The sequence below is a fragment of the Camelina sativa genome, chromosome 13 (genome assembly GCF_000633955.1).
Source record: "Camelina sativa cultivar DH55 chromosome 13, Cs, whole genome shotgun sequence".
Lineage (NCBI taxonomy): Eukaryota > Viridiplantae > Streptophyta > Magnoliopsida > Brassicales > Brassicaceae > Camelina > Camelina sativa.
In genome coordinates, this window is record NC_025697.1 from 21121237 (window position 1) to 21137616 (window position 16380).

At 38.0% G+C, this 16380-nt stretch overlaps 4 protein-coding genes and 1 pseudogene across 5 annotated transcripts in view; 2 read left to right on the plus strand and 3 right to left on the minus strand.

The window, feature by feature from the left end:
• Positions 1-410, minus strand: part of LOC104737339 (cardiolipin synthase (CMP-forming), mitochondrial-like) — a 2784-nt gene extending 2374 nt beyond the window's left edge. The window contains exon 1 of one of the 2 annotated variants that reach the window (XM_010457488.2): positions 7-410. In XM_010457488.2, the coding sequence (XP_010455790.1) occupies positions 7-335 (329 nt within the window). In that variant the 5' untranslated portion in view covers positions 336-410. The remainder of the gene's footprint in view (positions 1-6) is intronic. The other variant, XM_010457487.2, reaches the window with a different exon arrangement.
• On the minus strand, positions 561-2898 carry LOC104737341 (adenosine deaminase-like protein). The gene is made up of 11 exons (XM_010457492.2): positions 2756-2898; positions 2526-2596; positions 2293-2384; positions 2150-2209; positions 1858-2070; positions 1689-1765; positions 1533-1602; positions 1333-1446; positions 1181-1247; positions 956-1060; positions 561-838 (listed from the first exon to the last, which is right to left on the minus strand). Exons 1-11 carry the CDS (start codon positions 2830-2832, stop codon positions 717-719), a joined length of 1068 nt encoding a protein of 355 aa, XP_010455794.1. The 5' UTR covers positions 2833-2898; the 3' UTR covers positions 561-716.
• On the minus strand, positions 3059-6928 carry LOC104737342 (annotated as a pseudogene).
• LOC104738444 (S-locus-specific glycoprotein S13-like) lies at positions 10200-11609 on the plus strand. The gene has a single exon (XM_010458619.1). The coding sequence runs from the start codon at positions 10200-10202 to the stop codon at positions 11607-11609; it is 1410 nt and encodes a 469-aa protein (XP_010456921.1).
• LOC104737344 (polyadenylation and cleavage factor homolog 4) overlaps positions 12871-16380 on the plus strand; it is a gene marked incomplete in the record, with an annotated part of 5658 nt that continues 2148 nt past the window's right edge. The window contains 7 exon segments of the mRNA XM_019234699.1: positions 12871-13374; positions 13531-13632; positions 13727-13969; positions 14147-14303; positions 14395-15503; positions 15592-16107; positions 16233-16380. Coding sequence (XP_019090244.1) covers positions 13024-13374; positions 13531-13632; positions 13727-13969; positions 14147-14303; positions 14395-15503; positions 15592-16107; positions 16233-16277 — 2523 coding nt within the window.

A 16380-nucleotide genomic window follows, 5' to 3' on the forward strand; every position in this document is an offset into this window, starting at 1 on the left:
GGAAACCTAGTTCTTCTTCTAATTCGATCCAATCCAAGATTCAGAGCTTCGACCTTCTTGAAAACAGCGCCGTTTCCGCGCCAATGCAGAGGTGTGGCAGACTGAAGCAGTTTCCAAGGAGGAGAAGACAAGAAGAGAGGTCCATGAAGAGGAACGAACCATTTCGAAATCGGAGACAATCGATGTGAGAAGTGTGGGAACAACGGCGAAAACTGCGGTGGGATCAGAGAGACGGTTCCGCCGGAAGGTGATGAAGCGGTTGCGGCGGTGAAGAACGGTCTTGTTTTCCGGTGATTGATTTCAACTAGCTTTCTAAAGGATCTGTAAAACGCCATTGATCAACAAAGCTTCGTCTTCGTCTTCGACTTCGTCTTCGTCTTCCTCATTAATTTTAATTTTTAATTTTGAGTAACTTTGGAATTCGAATTTTTAATCATAGAGGCGACTAGGTTTTCGCTGCTTGAGGGTTTTGACTTGTGACACGTGTAAAAATAGTGAAACACGGGGATGCTTTTGTACACGTGGCGAGATCCGTCGATTTGTAATACCGAACCGGGATAAGAACCGAAATAATCAATCTTTTTCTTATAAAATGGTATAACCGAAATTTTGGAGACGAATGAACTTAATTCGAACCAACCAATAAACCAAAACATATTTTGTTCCGATTTGGTGTAAACTAAGAAAATCAAGTAAACCGGTAATGTTTGAGGCCACTAAACATACTGTGGCGAGGCTGAATCATAAACCAACCTAAGTTGTTGCTTGACTTCATCTTCTGCAAACGTCGCCTCTATAGCGGTTCTAGCCAATGCAAAGGTTTCTCTTTTACTAAGACCTACATAGGAAAATGCACAACTTTAGATTCTTGACAATGTATAAACTAAACCACCAGACTCAAGAAACAGAAAAGCTCTGTAACTGTGGGGATTTGAGCTCAGGTTCTGGATCTCACCAAAGGAACGAACAGCGAGAGCGTACTCATTGCAGAGGCTTGTGGAAAATACTCCAAAGTCATCAGTGCATAGAATCAATGGATGGTTTGCCTTGTAGAGATCAACTGTTAAGATCAAGATTAAGAAGATCATGTCAAGATCCCAATAGCTTTAGTTTTAGCTTCAATGCATTTAAAAAAATAGACAAAGGAGAATGGGAAGTAAAGACAAAGACAAAGTCTAACCGAAATGGTGTATATCGATGGAAGATATCGATTTGGTTACGATGTTGGATGTTAGACATATCTCAATCTGCAAAAATTAGAATATTGAATCGTTTAGAATATTGTTATTAGATCATAAGTGATGTGAAACAAAGAACAATGTAAGCTATTACCGGAATCCGGAAAGATTTCAATTTTGTAAAATCTTCATCTCTGAAGAAACAAGCATGGCCAACTCGATGCGGTTTGAAATCAAGCATGGATTGGATTTCTTTTGGATTGGGGACCTACAATGCACTAAGATGGAGAAAGTAGTAGACAAACTAATGAAAAACATTTGAAACTCGTTTAGTTGAGTTTCAAGAGTTAATACCTCTCCACAGTGAAGAGTGATGTGTAGATCATTGTCTTTAGCAAACTGTAATGCAGGTAAGAAAGTGTTCCTACAGTACCTTGGAAGATGGTCAGAAGCAACTCATAGAGCGAAACAAAGGACCAAGTAGAAGAAGAAATGTTACAAAGAAGTTACCAGTCTCCAATAAGAGGATTCCCTGATAGATCGATACCAACTACCCCAACATCTCTCATTTCCAATGCGAGCTTAACCTTATGAGTGAAAAAAAGGAGATTGTTAGAGCTGTTTGCTGCATTAGTACTTTAAGTTTTTGAGTCGCATTGCTTGTTTTGCCAACACTTACAGTTTCCATTGCAGACTCGGTTGTCTCTCTACGGTCAATACTGAGAAGAAGCCTAACATAAATCTTCTTTCTTCCAATTCCATCACAGGCATTGTGCAGTTTTTGAGAATCAGATGCCGTCACAAAATCAATATCGACTTCACTGACAGATCTCAAACCTTCGATTACAGCTTCCATATAAGACCGTTTACTCATACCAATTGAATCATTCCTCTACCAACAAACACCATTTTTCAAATGTAGAAAAATCTAACTTAGGAGAAATTGCAAAAAGTAATGCCAAATTGTGTACCTTTGGAGTGGTTCTTAACTCAAGATACACCACATTCTCTAAAGCAAAGTCTTCTACAACCTGTCAAGATAAGATCACTAAAGTCAACATTTACTTTATAAAAAAAGCAAACTAGTAAATGGTAAATAAAAATAGGGTTTTACTTCTCTTGTAATCCTAGTGACGGTTTTGTGATCAGTAGTGAGCTTATGGATCAAATCAAACAACTTGAAGACTTCAACCAAAGATCGACCATCTATAAAAAAACACATCAAACGAGAAAGATTTAACCTTTTGACTTCTAGACCAAACATGAAAAACGTACTTGTGACACTTGAGTAGACCACCAAACTCAGCATAATAAAGAACAAACGAATTCTAAAGCTAAAGACTTTACTCTTCTGAATGACATGTTCAACATCAGCAAAAACTATAACACCTTTCTCACCAAGAACCCTAGCAAGCTCTCTGTCCATCAAAAGAAACAAAACCCATCAGATTAAAAGAAAACTTCAGAATCGAAATTGGGCGTTCACAATTGATCAGTGCAACTGCAAGAAGTTGCAGATACGGAAGATATAAACGAACAGAACTCGTAAAGAAAGAAGATAGTTTTGGGGGACTTACAGAAGAGTTGAGTCTCTAATGGAGCCGTTGAGATGAGCATGAAGCTCGATTTTGGGCAGTGAATTTATCCATTCCATTTTCTTTTTGAGAAAAGAAGAGAAGAGAAACTGTACGGATTAGGAAGATAAACAGAGACGCAACAAGTTGAGTGGTAAAGAAGAAGCCGTGTAAATTTTTATCAGTTCGGTAAATAAAAATAAAAGAGTTAAAGATAGAGCCCAAATCCTTACGACCCGGTCCATATATTAGACCGGCGACAATTCAAATTTGGTTTATTGTTTTGTTGACTTTGCAGTTCTATCTCAAAGGAGTTGATTTTAGCTAAACGTGTGAAGAAAAAGAAGAAAGTGATTGAAGTAAAGCAAACCCAAACTTCAAAAGGCTGTTTAAAAAGTAAAGAGCACCAAGGAATCCTACTGATCTTATGTTATATCTCATTGATAAACAAGCTGCTTATTTCAATACTACCACTCATCATCATCTTCTTCTTCATCTTCAACTTCATCTTCTTCATCATCTTCATCATCTTCGTCCTCATCATAATCATCATCATCTTTTCCTTTTACAAGATAACACAAACATGGTATCAGATATATAAGAGACTGCAATAACACAAAGCTACAATAATATTAGACATCATGAACCGGTTTAACCCTATACTTCCCAAAACGTCGAGAGCTAGATACTACATAAATATAATTCAGTAAGACTTTTAATAATGTACATAAGCCAGCCATAATCCTAATTCCTCAGCCCTGTTTAATTGATCAAATCTGTCTAACTAACTTTTTCAGCTCACCAGTGCGGATTTGTTTCAAGTACATATATAGAGACTTACCAGAAAAAGGGCCATTTCATACATGTACATTTTCAAAAGTGCGAATTTCTACCTATACAAACTACTAGTGCCAATTTAGACATATACTTTAATAAAATTCAAAATTCATACATATACTTTCAAAATTGAGCCAAATTCCAAAGTCCACATTAACGGATACTGACTCAGACTCAACTTGTATAATAATGTGGCATCGTCTGCTCCAAACGACGTGGTCTGCTCTTTTTATTGCAAAAAAAATGTTCAAAATGGCCAAACACTAGGTTCGAACCCTTAACTTGTACGATGGAGTAGGTTTGCTTGTAACCAGTTGATCCAACAACCGTATATAAAACTAACATACACTTTTGTACTTATAAACCTAAATAATACCTAGTTTTAGATAATATAAATCAACATCGTTTGGAATTAGGGGAAAAATAAGAAATCTAGGGTTCATGGTTTGATTTTCGTTTTTAAAATTCATTTGTTCTTCCTCTTCCCTGAAATTAAGAAATCGAGAGTTCTTCTTCTTCTGGACATGGCGTTGCCACAGGAAGAGAAGGGCGATGCCTTGCTTGAAGCAGGCAGCTCCGTCGCCATTACGCGTGAGAGCGTCGTAGTATGCCGTCGATTTTTTCCTCTTCCATAACTTATGGACCTGAGATGCAGAAATCTGTAATCCATTGTTTGATAATCCATCGTCTAACTAAACATTCAGTTGGTAACAAAACTTTAATAATCCATTGTTTTCATTTGAATCTTTAAAAATTAATTAACACAAAATTACTAGAAAAGATGAACGTATAAGTGATAAATTGATTGTGTTTATCGAGGAGCTACAAAGATTCGAGTGAGCCATGTATATGGTTGTCGGATCATGTGTGTGAACGATGGATTAAATAGGTCAATTTTTTAGGTTTACAATTATAAAAGTGTGTGTTACTTTCGTATACGGTTGTCGGATCAACTGGTTTAAAGCAGAGTTAAAACGACATAGAGGTTGTGGGTTCAAATAAAGGGAGTTGCTATTTTGGACATTTTTTCGAAATAAAAGGAGCAAAACGACATAGTTTGGAGAAGACGATGCCACATCAGAACACACGTGGATTCTGAGTCAGCGTGGACTTTGAATTTGGCTTAATTTCAAAAGTATAGGTATGAATTTTGAATTTTGTTAGAGTATATGTCCACTGGTAGTTTGTAGACGTAGAAATTCGCACTTCTAAAAATGTACAGATATGAAATAGCCCTTTTCCCGAGACTTACCTGACTGGTTTATGACCGGAGCAAGCGATGTTGGAACTCCAGAAGCTTCTGGCCAAGCTGATATCTCAGGAACAGGAGAAAATGCAGCCGCGTACGTTTTGTGATACCGTTCAACAGTGTAACAGTCATCTACATACTGCATCGGGTTGATTTTCAGCTTATTACAGACAGCTAGAGCGTGCAGATATGGGAACTTTTTCATTTGAAACTCTCCACAAGTGCAGGTTGACTCCTTCAACTGAACAATCTCACTGGTGGAGACATTAACCTTATCCATACACCTTTTTTGCTTCTTCGAGGCCGTTGAGACCTTATATGCTTCTCTTTCCAATGGCGTTATCACGCAATTAGTATTGGAATCTTTCTTTAACTCGTCAAACTTCCGCATGACAGATTTTGAGTACACATAGCCGCTGTGAACCATACCACGGGTCCGGCTAAAAGTCTCCTCAAAAACGTCTCTCAGTTTACCAAACAGAAGCATCACACCCCCTGCCATCGCAGCTTTCGGAAATCTTTTACAGACAGCAAAGAGAAATTGAGTTTTTATCCTCATGATTCCGTATCTCCGACTACCACTGTCATGAGCCAGAGCCCACTGATGTGAAGGGATTTGGTCTAACCATTTCCAAGCTTCTGGATTCTTCTCTTTGATCTCCAACATGTAGGAATCAAATTCTTCCTTCTTACTTGACGTCCCAGCCATTATCCACAAGATACTCCATATTGTCGTCGTAGTCTGGAGCAACGCTCCGGAGTTGGGAGCAAAGATGATCCAGACAGAACCTGTGATAAGCCCAGGGTTCTTTCCACTGAGACCCGGGTTCGTTAATAACAGTGACTATGTCCGGGTCCGGACTGGAGATAAGGCAAATCCCTTGCCTCTGTGTTAACTTGTCTCTGATACTAGTGAGAAACCAGCGCCAGCTATCAACAGATACTTCCTTAGTAACCGCAAAGGCAAGAGGAAAATACTGATTGGCTGCATCAAACGCAGAGGCAATCATAAGTTTCATTTTGTATTTACCTCCCAAGTTTTTGGTGTCCACAACGATCAGAGGTCTACAGTGCTGGAACCCTTGGATAGACTGTGAAAATGCCCAAAACACACCACGGAAAGAGGCGTGCTCAGTATTAGGCAAAGAATCATATTGCCAGTCCACTAGCAGACCATTAGAAGACTGAAGCGCAGACATTAACTTGGGTGTGAACCCGAAACTCTTAACCCAATCTCCAAAGACTCTTTTGATAGCTTTCTCTTTGGCAGCCCGCAAAACTCCTTTTGCATCATGGTCCACCTCCTCCACACCATCAAGGGAATAGCCATGTTTTTCTTCCCACAACTTATCTAACTCTGCAGTTGAGAGCATGGGCTGTACCCTGACCACACGTTCAATCTCACTATCTATAAACTTGAATTTAAATTCTGATGCATCGTTAGGGTGACAAGTATGTGGACCAGTACACTTGGTTATCTTCAAAAGACCGTCTTCTTTTATTCGAGAAGCACGAATTGACCACTTGCATCCCAATCTCACACACTCAAACACATACATGTCCTTGTCCATCTCTCTAATCAGTAAACATTTGTGCTGCCTCTTAATGGACCACCAGTCTACTGCCTTCTTCATCTCAGCTATATCTTTAAAACGCAATCCCACACGCATCGTATTATCTTCAAGCCACAGACCAGACACGAGACCAGGAGAACTTGAATCCCCCACATCTTGTTGTGTACGGCACTTCTGTCTTTTACTAGGGTTTTCCATTGGCGATGACCAAGCACAGAAGCAGCTGATAATCACAACAAAACCCTTAAAATTACACACACACACAAAACCCTAGAAAGCTCCATATCAAACGACACTAGCAAGATCACTTTTTTTTAGCAGGTACGGTACACTCAATTGAAAGAGAGCACATAAACCCTAACTAAACAATGAAAATCAAACCACGGGTTTGTAAGAAAAAAGACTTGCTTTTATTACAGAAATGAAATGTACCTTTCTTTCGCTAAAGGAGTTCTCCGGTGATGTGATTAACTCTTCCTTTTCGTCTCCTTCCGCTTGCTCTCTCTGGGAAGTGGGAACGAATGAACACTCGAATACCAGAGCGGCAGAGCCTAATTAAGTACTAAAGAACAGTAAAAGTTGGGCCGAAATTATAAAGCCCATTAATATGTGTTTTTAGGCAAATAGGGCCCAAGCAATGAACTCGTCGTGAATCGAAACTATAGTTTATTCATATCTCCGGTTAAACCAATTATGTTTTATTGAGTCGCCAATCTCAGCAACAAATATTTTCTATAACCTGAACCGGTTTAGTCATAAGCCTGGCTGGCTCAGTTCGATATCCAATTTCAAGTTCTTCTTCTTACTAAAAGGGTACTAATTAGGCTTATTATAATGGATTCAATAAGTTTTACGTTTAAATAAAAAATTATGCTATTTTAAATTTGTGTTTTTTTTGTTCTACTATGTTGTTTGGAGAAGCCTATATCAGCTAGGATTAGGCAAGGAATCATATTGCCAATAAGAGTCATATAGTTCAAATTATCCGATCACATTGAGCTGTTGTGCTCATCTGCAAATTATGTTTTGGTTTTCAAGCTAGAACTATTTACATTCAAATCAAGAACATGACTTCACTTACACAGCTTGCTCAACAATACTAGAACTCTCGTTAAGAAGCATCACGAAGCCAGCAATCGAATAGAGAGACTTGAGTCTTAAAGAGATGTTTTTGCTCTTTCTATAGAAACATTTGAGTGAACAAACCTCAGAGATTTGCCACTATTATTGTTTCCTCATCATGTGTTTGATTTGATGAATATGCACTTGGAAATATAGGTTTGAGATTATAGATGAAGCGTCAAAGTTTCTATTAATGTGATTTTTTTTCTTTTTCTTGAGAAGATATAAAACGGTATGGGCTATTAACAGGCCTGATTCATCTGATTCGTTGTTAATGGGATTGCTAAAAAATATTTCGAACGACGCGTTACTGACTGGATAAAGTCGCCGAAGGGAAAGAACAGTCAGCGGCGGCCGGCGGCGAGTTTTAAATACGAGATTTACAAATATTATTGTTTTGATTATTAGCTCTTTTTAAAAAAAAAAAATCCGTAGAAAATAAAAACATAGAAACAAATGTTCTAGCTTCAAACCCCAAGATCCAAATAAAAATCAATCAATTAAAAGTTTAAAACTTATAAATGGCTCGGAAAGAATAGTTCCTTTTTTACTTTCCTTTTGCAAAGAGAAAGTATATATTGATGACTGATCCGGATTATATATAACAGTATTCTCATAGTCCCACCCAACAGTTTTTGCTATTACATAGTCTAAATCAGACATCAAGTGTGAAGCCGAGGTAAAAAAAAAAAAAAACCACGAGAGAAGGGAAAGAACAGAATAGAAAAGAGAGAAATTATATGCTCGGCGGCCAAAACTAAGAGACCACTTTACCCTAATTTAACATAAGGCTATATAGTTGTGTGCTGTGAACGAAACATAGTGGATCTTCTGTATTTGTGGCCCATTAAAACTAATTTCGTTGAATAACACTGACACAATTTTAACAGGCCTGCTTCATTGTATATGGGCCTTGTTAAGAAATATAATATTGAGAACCTTTTTGCGTGGGAAACCGAATTGCCTTCAATTGTGTGTTGTTGTTATTCAGTAAGAGTTGCAAAGTGTTGAAAGGTAATTTATCTGACCAGCTACTCCGGAACTCTATCACAAATTGGTCCTGTTAAGTTACATAGTAACCTTATGTAATGTTGGACTTAATTGGATCACTACGAGCTTCTTTTTCCTCCTCCATCGCAACGATTCTCTTTTTTTTTTTCTTATAAAATCGTCGACCATATAAATGCGAAATAATATTCTACCCTACATTTAATGTATAAAATATGGACTTGAGAGCACAACACATGCACCATGGTGCTGGCTGAACAAAATACACTAGGTTTTAACTCGCGATACACCGCATGACTATATTTTTAAAAGTAAAATAAAAATGTAACTTTTTAGTAGATTAACTATATATATGACTAATGTTTTGCAAAATTTAAATATATATCTCTTATATCTATATTATTTAGGTTTACTGGTTTAAAAATTTAGGTTTACCGGTTTAAATTGTTAAATTCAGAATAAAACATATGGTATACCGAAGTATTGTTTGTTTATTTTACATAATCGTTATTTAATAAACTTAATTAGATCTGCCTAATATTCAAATGTAGATGGTATTAACAAAATAATGAATTGATGATTTACTAACAGTCAATGAAATAATTTTTCAATTTATATTAATACCCAAATTCATCCCGCTAGATATCCAAACACAATTTTTGTTCTTTGCTTAATTACAACATGCACGTTTTTCAAAATCCAAATAACGAAAAATGCAAAAAAAAAAATACATTACCAAAAATCTTGCTAATCAAGTATACATTATCTTTAAAATATCTTAATTTTAGAATTGTTTACATATGATTCAGAAATAATTATGAAATATGATAATTCTTTTTATTTTCCTTTTTTTGCAGATAAAACGGACAACGTAAAGATTTATTGAGATTTGCAAATACATTTTTATTGTTAGCATTAAATATTGTAATAAATTAAGGTGATATTTTAGGAAATATTTATGAATTTTACAAAATAAATATTTAATGAGATATTGTAATTAGTTGTTGATTGATTAAGGAGAGAGAAATATAATAAAATTATATTTATAAATTAAAATTAAAAATATTTAATGCTAATAACATGATTGTAAATAGGTTTGAATTTGAGGATTTATTTCATAAATATCTTCAAAAATGTATATATAGATTTAATGCTAATGGCATAATTGTAAATAAGTTTGAACTTGAAGATTTATTTCATAAATGTCTTTCAAAAATGTATATATATATATATATATATATGTTATGTTGGAAGAGTGAGATATTAATATCACGCGTAGATTTAATGGTAAAAGGGGAGTATTGACTAATGACACAAAAATTGTTGGAAAAAATGCAAGGAATTAAGTCATGAAATGTTGGATTCACATTTTGCTTTATTTGCTAAGTGGTAACCTTAAAATAATATAATGTATGGTTTTTATGCATATAAAAGCTTAGAGTTAAGATATAAACAAAAATTCATCTTGCATGCATTCGTAATATATTATGTTTTTACTTAATTAAATTTGTATTTTGTTCTTATATACCTTATTAGATGATTTGATTATTACATTTTATCTTGTCTTGTATGTATTTTAAACCAATCGACCCTCAATGAAAAAGTCTATAAATGAAGGAATGAGATAGAAGAACATAAATGAAATTGGTGGAGAGAGATGAGAGGTGGCGTACGAAACATCGTCTACCACCATTTTTACACCTTCTCCTTCTTCCTAGTCTTGACTCTCTTTCGTCCTGCGTTTTCAATCCATGTCAATACTTTGTCACCTACAGATTCTCTTACAATCTCAAGCAACCGAACCATTGTGTCTCCTGGTGATGTCTTCGAGCTTGGTTTCTTCAAACCTTCCTCGGGCACTTCTCGTTGGTATCTTGGGATATGGTACAAGAAAACCTCCGAGAGAACTTATGTATGGGTTGCCAACAGATACAGCCCTCTCTCCAGTTCCATTGGAACTTTCAAAATCTCCGACACTAACCTCGTACTCCTCGACCACTCCAACAACACTGTTTGGTCAACGAATCTCACCAAAAGAGACGCGAGTTCTCCAGTCGTGGCAGAGCTTCTCGCTAACGGCAACTTCGTGATGAGATACGCTAACAACGACACAAGTGGAGTTTTGTGGCAGAGATTCGATTATCCGACAGAAACTTTACTTCCGGAAATGAAACTTGGTTTGGATTTTAAAACTGGATACAACAGATTCCTAAGATCTTGGAGAAGTCCTGATGATCCAGCGAGCGGTAACTATTCGTACAAACTCGAAACTCAAGGGGTTCCTGAGTTTTTTCTATGGAGTAAAGACGTTCCAGTGTATCGGACCGGTCCATGGAACGGAATCCGGTTTGGTGGTATACCGGATAGGCGACAGTTGAATGACATGTTTGATAATTTCACAATGAATAAAGAAGAGATCACATACACATTCATGATGAACAAGACCAACCACGATACCTACTCTAGGTTGAGAGTGAGTCCTTCAGGACGTTTCCAACAATATACTTGGATTCCGCAGTTAACGAACTGGAGCATGATATGGGCTTTGCCAAGAGATGAATGCGATGTGTACAAGGTATGTGGACCTTACAGTTACTGTGCCTACACAAAGACGCCCATGTGTGCTTGTATCCCAGGGTTCATACCTAAGGACCCTCGTGCGTGGGAGTTGAATGACTGGTCAAACGGATGTGTGAGGAGGACGGAACTAAGCTGTCGCGGAGATATGTTTTTATGGCTGAAGAGAATGAAGTTGCCGGTTACTAGAACTGCGATTGTGGACAGAAGTATTGGGGAGGAGGAAGAATGTAGGGAGAGGTGCAAGATGGATTGTAATTGTACTGCGTTTGCGAATGCTGATCTCCGGCAAGGCAGATCGGGCTGCCTAATTTGGACCGGAGAGCTCATGGATATCCGAAATGACGCAGAAGAAGGTCAAAATCTTTACGTCAGAGTAGCGGCAGCTGATCTTGGTTTACTTAAGAAAACTAAGTTGTGGTTGATTATTACCGGATTGGAACTTGTTATGTGTTTATTTAAGACACAAACGAATGTATGGTTTATTTAAGAAAAAAAAAAGTAAATTGCGGTTGATATATTACCGTGTGAACGAGCGAAATGGTGTGTACAGTGTACTTAATTAGCTACTACTAGTAGTAATCAAGAAAACTAATATACAATAGTTGTACCAAACAGGCGATCAATAAGTTTCCCAGAGTTACACTTTACTAAGCATGCATGCTTTAATGAAGAAATGCAACGAGACATATTAAGTGTGTGAATCCCAAATAAATGATAGAAGGAAACCAAGCCCGTAGAATAAAGAGAGGCAAACAAAAACATAAACTAAAAAGCCAAAAATTGACCCGATTGGTAACTCAAAGCATTAAAAAGTTTTTAGTGATAAAGAAAAACCGAAAGAAAAACCGAAAGAAAAACTGAGCTATACCTAATTTAAGACACAAACGAATGTATGGTTTATTTTAGTTTATTTAAGGAAAAAAAAAGTAAATTGCGGTTGATATTACCGTGTGAACTCACAATATCTTTTATACTCTGTAGAGATCTTCGTAATCGTATCAAATATGAACAACAATCAAGATCTCATTCTCATGGTTATCTCAATCTGATGAAGCTCTAATCACGATCTCATGGTGATCGTGATTCAGAGACTCATCTCTTCTTCATCACAGCATTCATCATCAAGCATGAAAAACGTAAACAAAGTCCAACAACTATTTATCTCCAGATCTTCTGCCGCAATCCCATTGTCTCTTTATTCTGTGAGCTTAGTTGTCACGTCAATATCTTGTCGTAAGCTTAACAAAAGAAAAGAAAATAAAGTACTATGCAAAAGCATCTGCAAAAGTACCATTGAATTGGAGGTGTTCTTAGAGAAATACTCAAGAAAAAAGGCAAAGTGTTTTCGAAAGAAGACGAGCTAGAGTTACAAGAACTTGGAAGTAGAAAAAAAATGTTATAGCTGGGGGAGAAGCAGAAGAGACAAATGTTTTGAAAACGAGTGATATTGTGAATCTCATATAGCTTCATTGTGTGCAATGAGAGGGTCTTTATATAGTTTACATGATCTCGTTGGGTAACACTAGTTGTACTTGTAACAAATGTTGACTACCAATTGTTTTGGCAAATCACTGTGCCATCCCTAAAATTATCCCATTATGGTAAAATTAATGAGGCCACAGTAAAAGTGGGTTCGAGTAAAAAGTAGTTGGCTGTAGTTGATAACTTTACAAAAAAAAAGAGGATAAAACCGAGATTTACAGAAAATAGAGATACAAAATTGAGAAATAAAATAAAATCCTCTTCGCTAAAAAAAAAAAAAAAAACTTCCGTTATCGATCTCTCTCTTTCTCTCTCTCTCTCTGAGGGTGGCGATTCGAGTTTCCATGGTGGAACAGAAACCCTAGCCCCTTATGCTGCCACTATTTATCACTCTTCACTATTGAATTTTGGAAGGGGGAATGGAATCAGAGAAACTCCTCGACCCAAGGCTTCTTTCGATTAATAGCAGCACCACCACCAACACCACTGGTCGCAAAACGATGTCCGTTGAGTTGCCGCAGAAACCGCCGCCACCGCCGTCGTTGCTTGACAGATTCAAGGCTCTGCTTAATCAGCGTGAAGATGAGTTCGGTGGTGGTGAGGAGGTTTTGCCTCCGGTTATGGATGAGATTGTTCAGCTTTATGAGGTTGTTTTGGGAGAGCTTACTTTTAATTCCAAGCCTATTATTACTGATCTCACTATTATCGCTGGTGAACAACGGGAACACGGTGAAGGAATCGCTAATGCCATTTGCACTCGAATCCTTGAGGTCTGTTTTTTCTGCCATTGAAGCGTCACTGTAGGTTTTTGATTGTGGAATTAGAGAAGAGTGTTTAGTTTGTGGTTTAGTGAACTGAGTTACTTTGTTGGTGTGTGAATACATGAGTACAGAATTTTTATGATAGAAAATTTCATGTATATGCAGGCTCCAGTTGAGCAAAAGTTGCCTTCTCTGTATCTATTAGACAGCATCGTTAAGAACATTGGACGGGATTATGTTCGTTATTTCTCATCCCGTCTACCAGAGGTGAGCAGGCTACAAGGAGATGTTTGCTTTATTGAATTTGTATAGGGCTGAAGCATGCTCATAAGATGTTTTGGTTCTTTGTCTGCTGCTTTAGGTCTTCTGTCTAGCATACAGGCAAGCGCATCCGAGTTTACATCCTTCAATGCGCCATCTGTTTGGGACTTGGTCAAGTGTTTTTCCACCGCCTGTACTACGCAAGATTGAAGTGCAATTGCAACTTTCATCTGCAACAAACCAACAGTCTTCGTTAGGGGCTTCTGAGCCTACTCAACCAACTAGGGGCATTCATGTTAATCCAAAATACCTTCGTAGGCTGGAGCCCTCAGCTGCTGAAAGTGTAAGCCTTTCTGTTTGTAATTATGAACAGAGATGACATTCTTCTATGGATGCGTCTGCTACCATGAAGTTATGTTGTGTTTATATCGAATTCCATTACTAAGAAAACCTGGTATCCGATTAGGCTAGCCTCATAGTAACTTATACCTGATATGCATATTTCCTGCTTGACATGCAGAATTTGAGAGGCATAAATTCTAGTGCAAGAGTGTATGGCCAAAATTCACTCGGTGGATATGATGATTTTGACGATCAGTTAGAGAGCCCATCTTCCTTGTCTGGACCAAGGTCTGGTACAGCTGGAAGTGTGGCCCTCTCGTCTTCTGTAATTGGAGGTAATTCTCGTTAGGCTTGCAGTCTCTAGATCTGTAAGACTTGATCGACTATAAATAACCCTTTATTCTTTTGACCCTAATGGCCCTGCAGCAGATGGTTTTCCCAAGAGGTTCATTGATGGAGCTATTCCTTCTAATCAAGCCTTCAAATATGGAGTGGGTCGACCTACTGGCAGAGATGATGAACATATGGAATGGCGAAGAAAGGAAAACTTAGGACAAGGAAATGATCATGAAAGACCTAGAGCTTTGATAGATGCATATGGAATTGACACCAGCAAACACGTAACCATCAATAAACCAATTCGCGATATGAATGGCATCCACAGTAAGATGGTTACACCATGGCAGAACACTGAGGAAGATGAGTTCGATTGGGAAGATATGAGCCCTACCCTAGATCGTAGCAGAGCCGGTGAATATTTGCGATCATCTAACCCAGCATTAGGAAGTGTAAGGGCAAGACCCAGAGTAGGAAACACGAGTGATTTTCATTTAGATTCTGACATTAAGAATGGTGGAAGTCATCAACTACGAGAAAACTGGAATTTGTCACAAAATTTCCCCCATTCATCCAACCGTGTTAATACAAGAGCAGGAAAGGACTTGAAAGTATTGACTTCGTCTATGGGATTAGTCTCATCAAACAGTGAATTTGGTGCTCCTCCATTTGATAGCATTCAAGATATTAACTCACGTTTTGGTCGTGCTCTTCCTGATGGGACGTGGCCCCATTTGAGTGTTAGAGGATCCAACTCTCTCCCTGTACCTTCAGCGCACTTGCATCATTTGGCAAATCCTGGTAATGCGATGTCAAACCGCTTGCATGGTAAGCCTTTATATAGGCCCGAGAACCAGGTCTCCCAGAGTCATCTTAATGATATAAATCAACAGAATCAGATGCCAGTTAATTATTTGCCTTCTTCATCTGCTATGAATCCAAGGCCAATGCAGTCTTTGTTACCCCACGTAAGTCATGGGTACCCTCCACAAGGGTCGACCATTAGACCATCCTTATCAATCCATGGTGGGGAAGCCATGCATCCTCTTTCATCAGGGGTTTTATCTCAAATAGGATCCATCTCTCAAAATGCTTCTCTGGGAGCCTCTAGTCAACAGCCGGGCGGCGCATTCTCTGGTCTGATTGGCTCTCTCATGGCTCAAGGTTTGATTTCGTTGAACAATCAGCCTACTGGTCAGGTAATTTATTCATATCATGTCATCCCTTCTACTGCTTGAGAGTTTGTTTCTTCTTGCTTTATCTTGTATAATTGGTTTATCTATTCAGGGATCATTGGGAATTGAGTTTGATGCGGACATGCTCAAGATACGTAATGAGTCTGCAATCAGTGCTCTATATGGGGATCTCCCTAGGCAATGCACAACATGTGGTCTACGCTTCAAGTGCCAAGAAGAGCACAGTAAGCACATGGATTGGCATGTAACCAAGAACAGGATGTCCAAGAATCATAAGCAGAATCCTTCTCGGAAATGGTTTGTAAGTGGTAGTATGTGGCTTAGTGGTGCAGAGGCACTTGGAGCTGAAGCAGTACCAGGGTTCTTACCCACAGAGCCAACAGTAGAAAAGAAGGATGATGAAGAGATGGCAGTTCCTGCAGATGAAGACCAAACTTCATGTGCTTTATGTGGTGAGCTATTTGAAGACTTTTATAGTGATGAAACTGAGGAATGGATGTACAAAGGGGCGGTGTACATGAATGCTCCAGACGGATCAACAGAAGATTTGGACAAGTCTCAGTTAGGTCCTATAGTGCATGCTAAGTGCAGGCCAGAGTCAAATGGGGTAAGCCATTCTATGCGTTCATGGTCTGTTCATAAGTTATAATGCAGTTGAGTCTATCATCGTTTAAGCTAGTTTAAATATGATTTTTCAGCCTCGTAAAATTTTCATGATTGACTATATTTCAGGGTGATATGGAAGAGGGTATTCAGAGAAAAAAGATGCGGAGTTAGATCCCTTAGACCGACTTTTAGGTCTTTTTCTTGACTACATTTAAGTTACATTCTTATTTCTCCATCAGCTATGTGCACTTAGTCACACAATACCACTGATGGA

Excerpts from the sequence above, each read along its gene's own strand:
- LOC104737341 (XM_010457492.2), bottom strand. The coding sequence starts at position 2,832 with ATGGAATGGATAAATTCACTGCCCAAAATCGAGCTTCATGCTCATCTC. Across the intron at positions 1,603-1,688 it reads AATCCTCTTATTGGAGACTG|GAACACTTTCTTACCTGCAT; the intron begins GTAACTTCTTTG and ends AAGGTACTGTAG. Across the intron at positions 839-955 it reads TCTCGCTGTTCGTTCCTTTG|GTCTTAGTAAAAGAGAAACC; the intron begins GTGAGATCCAGA and ends TTTCCTATGTAG.
- LOC104738444 (XM_010458619.1), top strand. The coding sequence starts at position 10,200 with ATGAGAGGTGGCGTACGAAACATCGTCTACCACCATTTTTACACCTTC.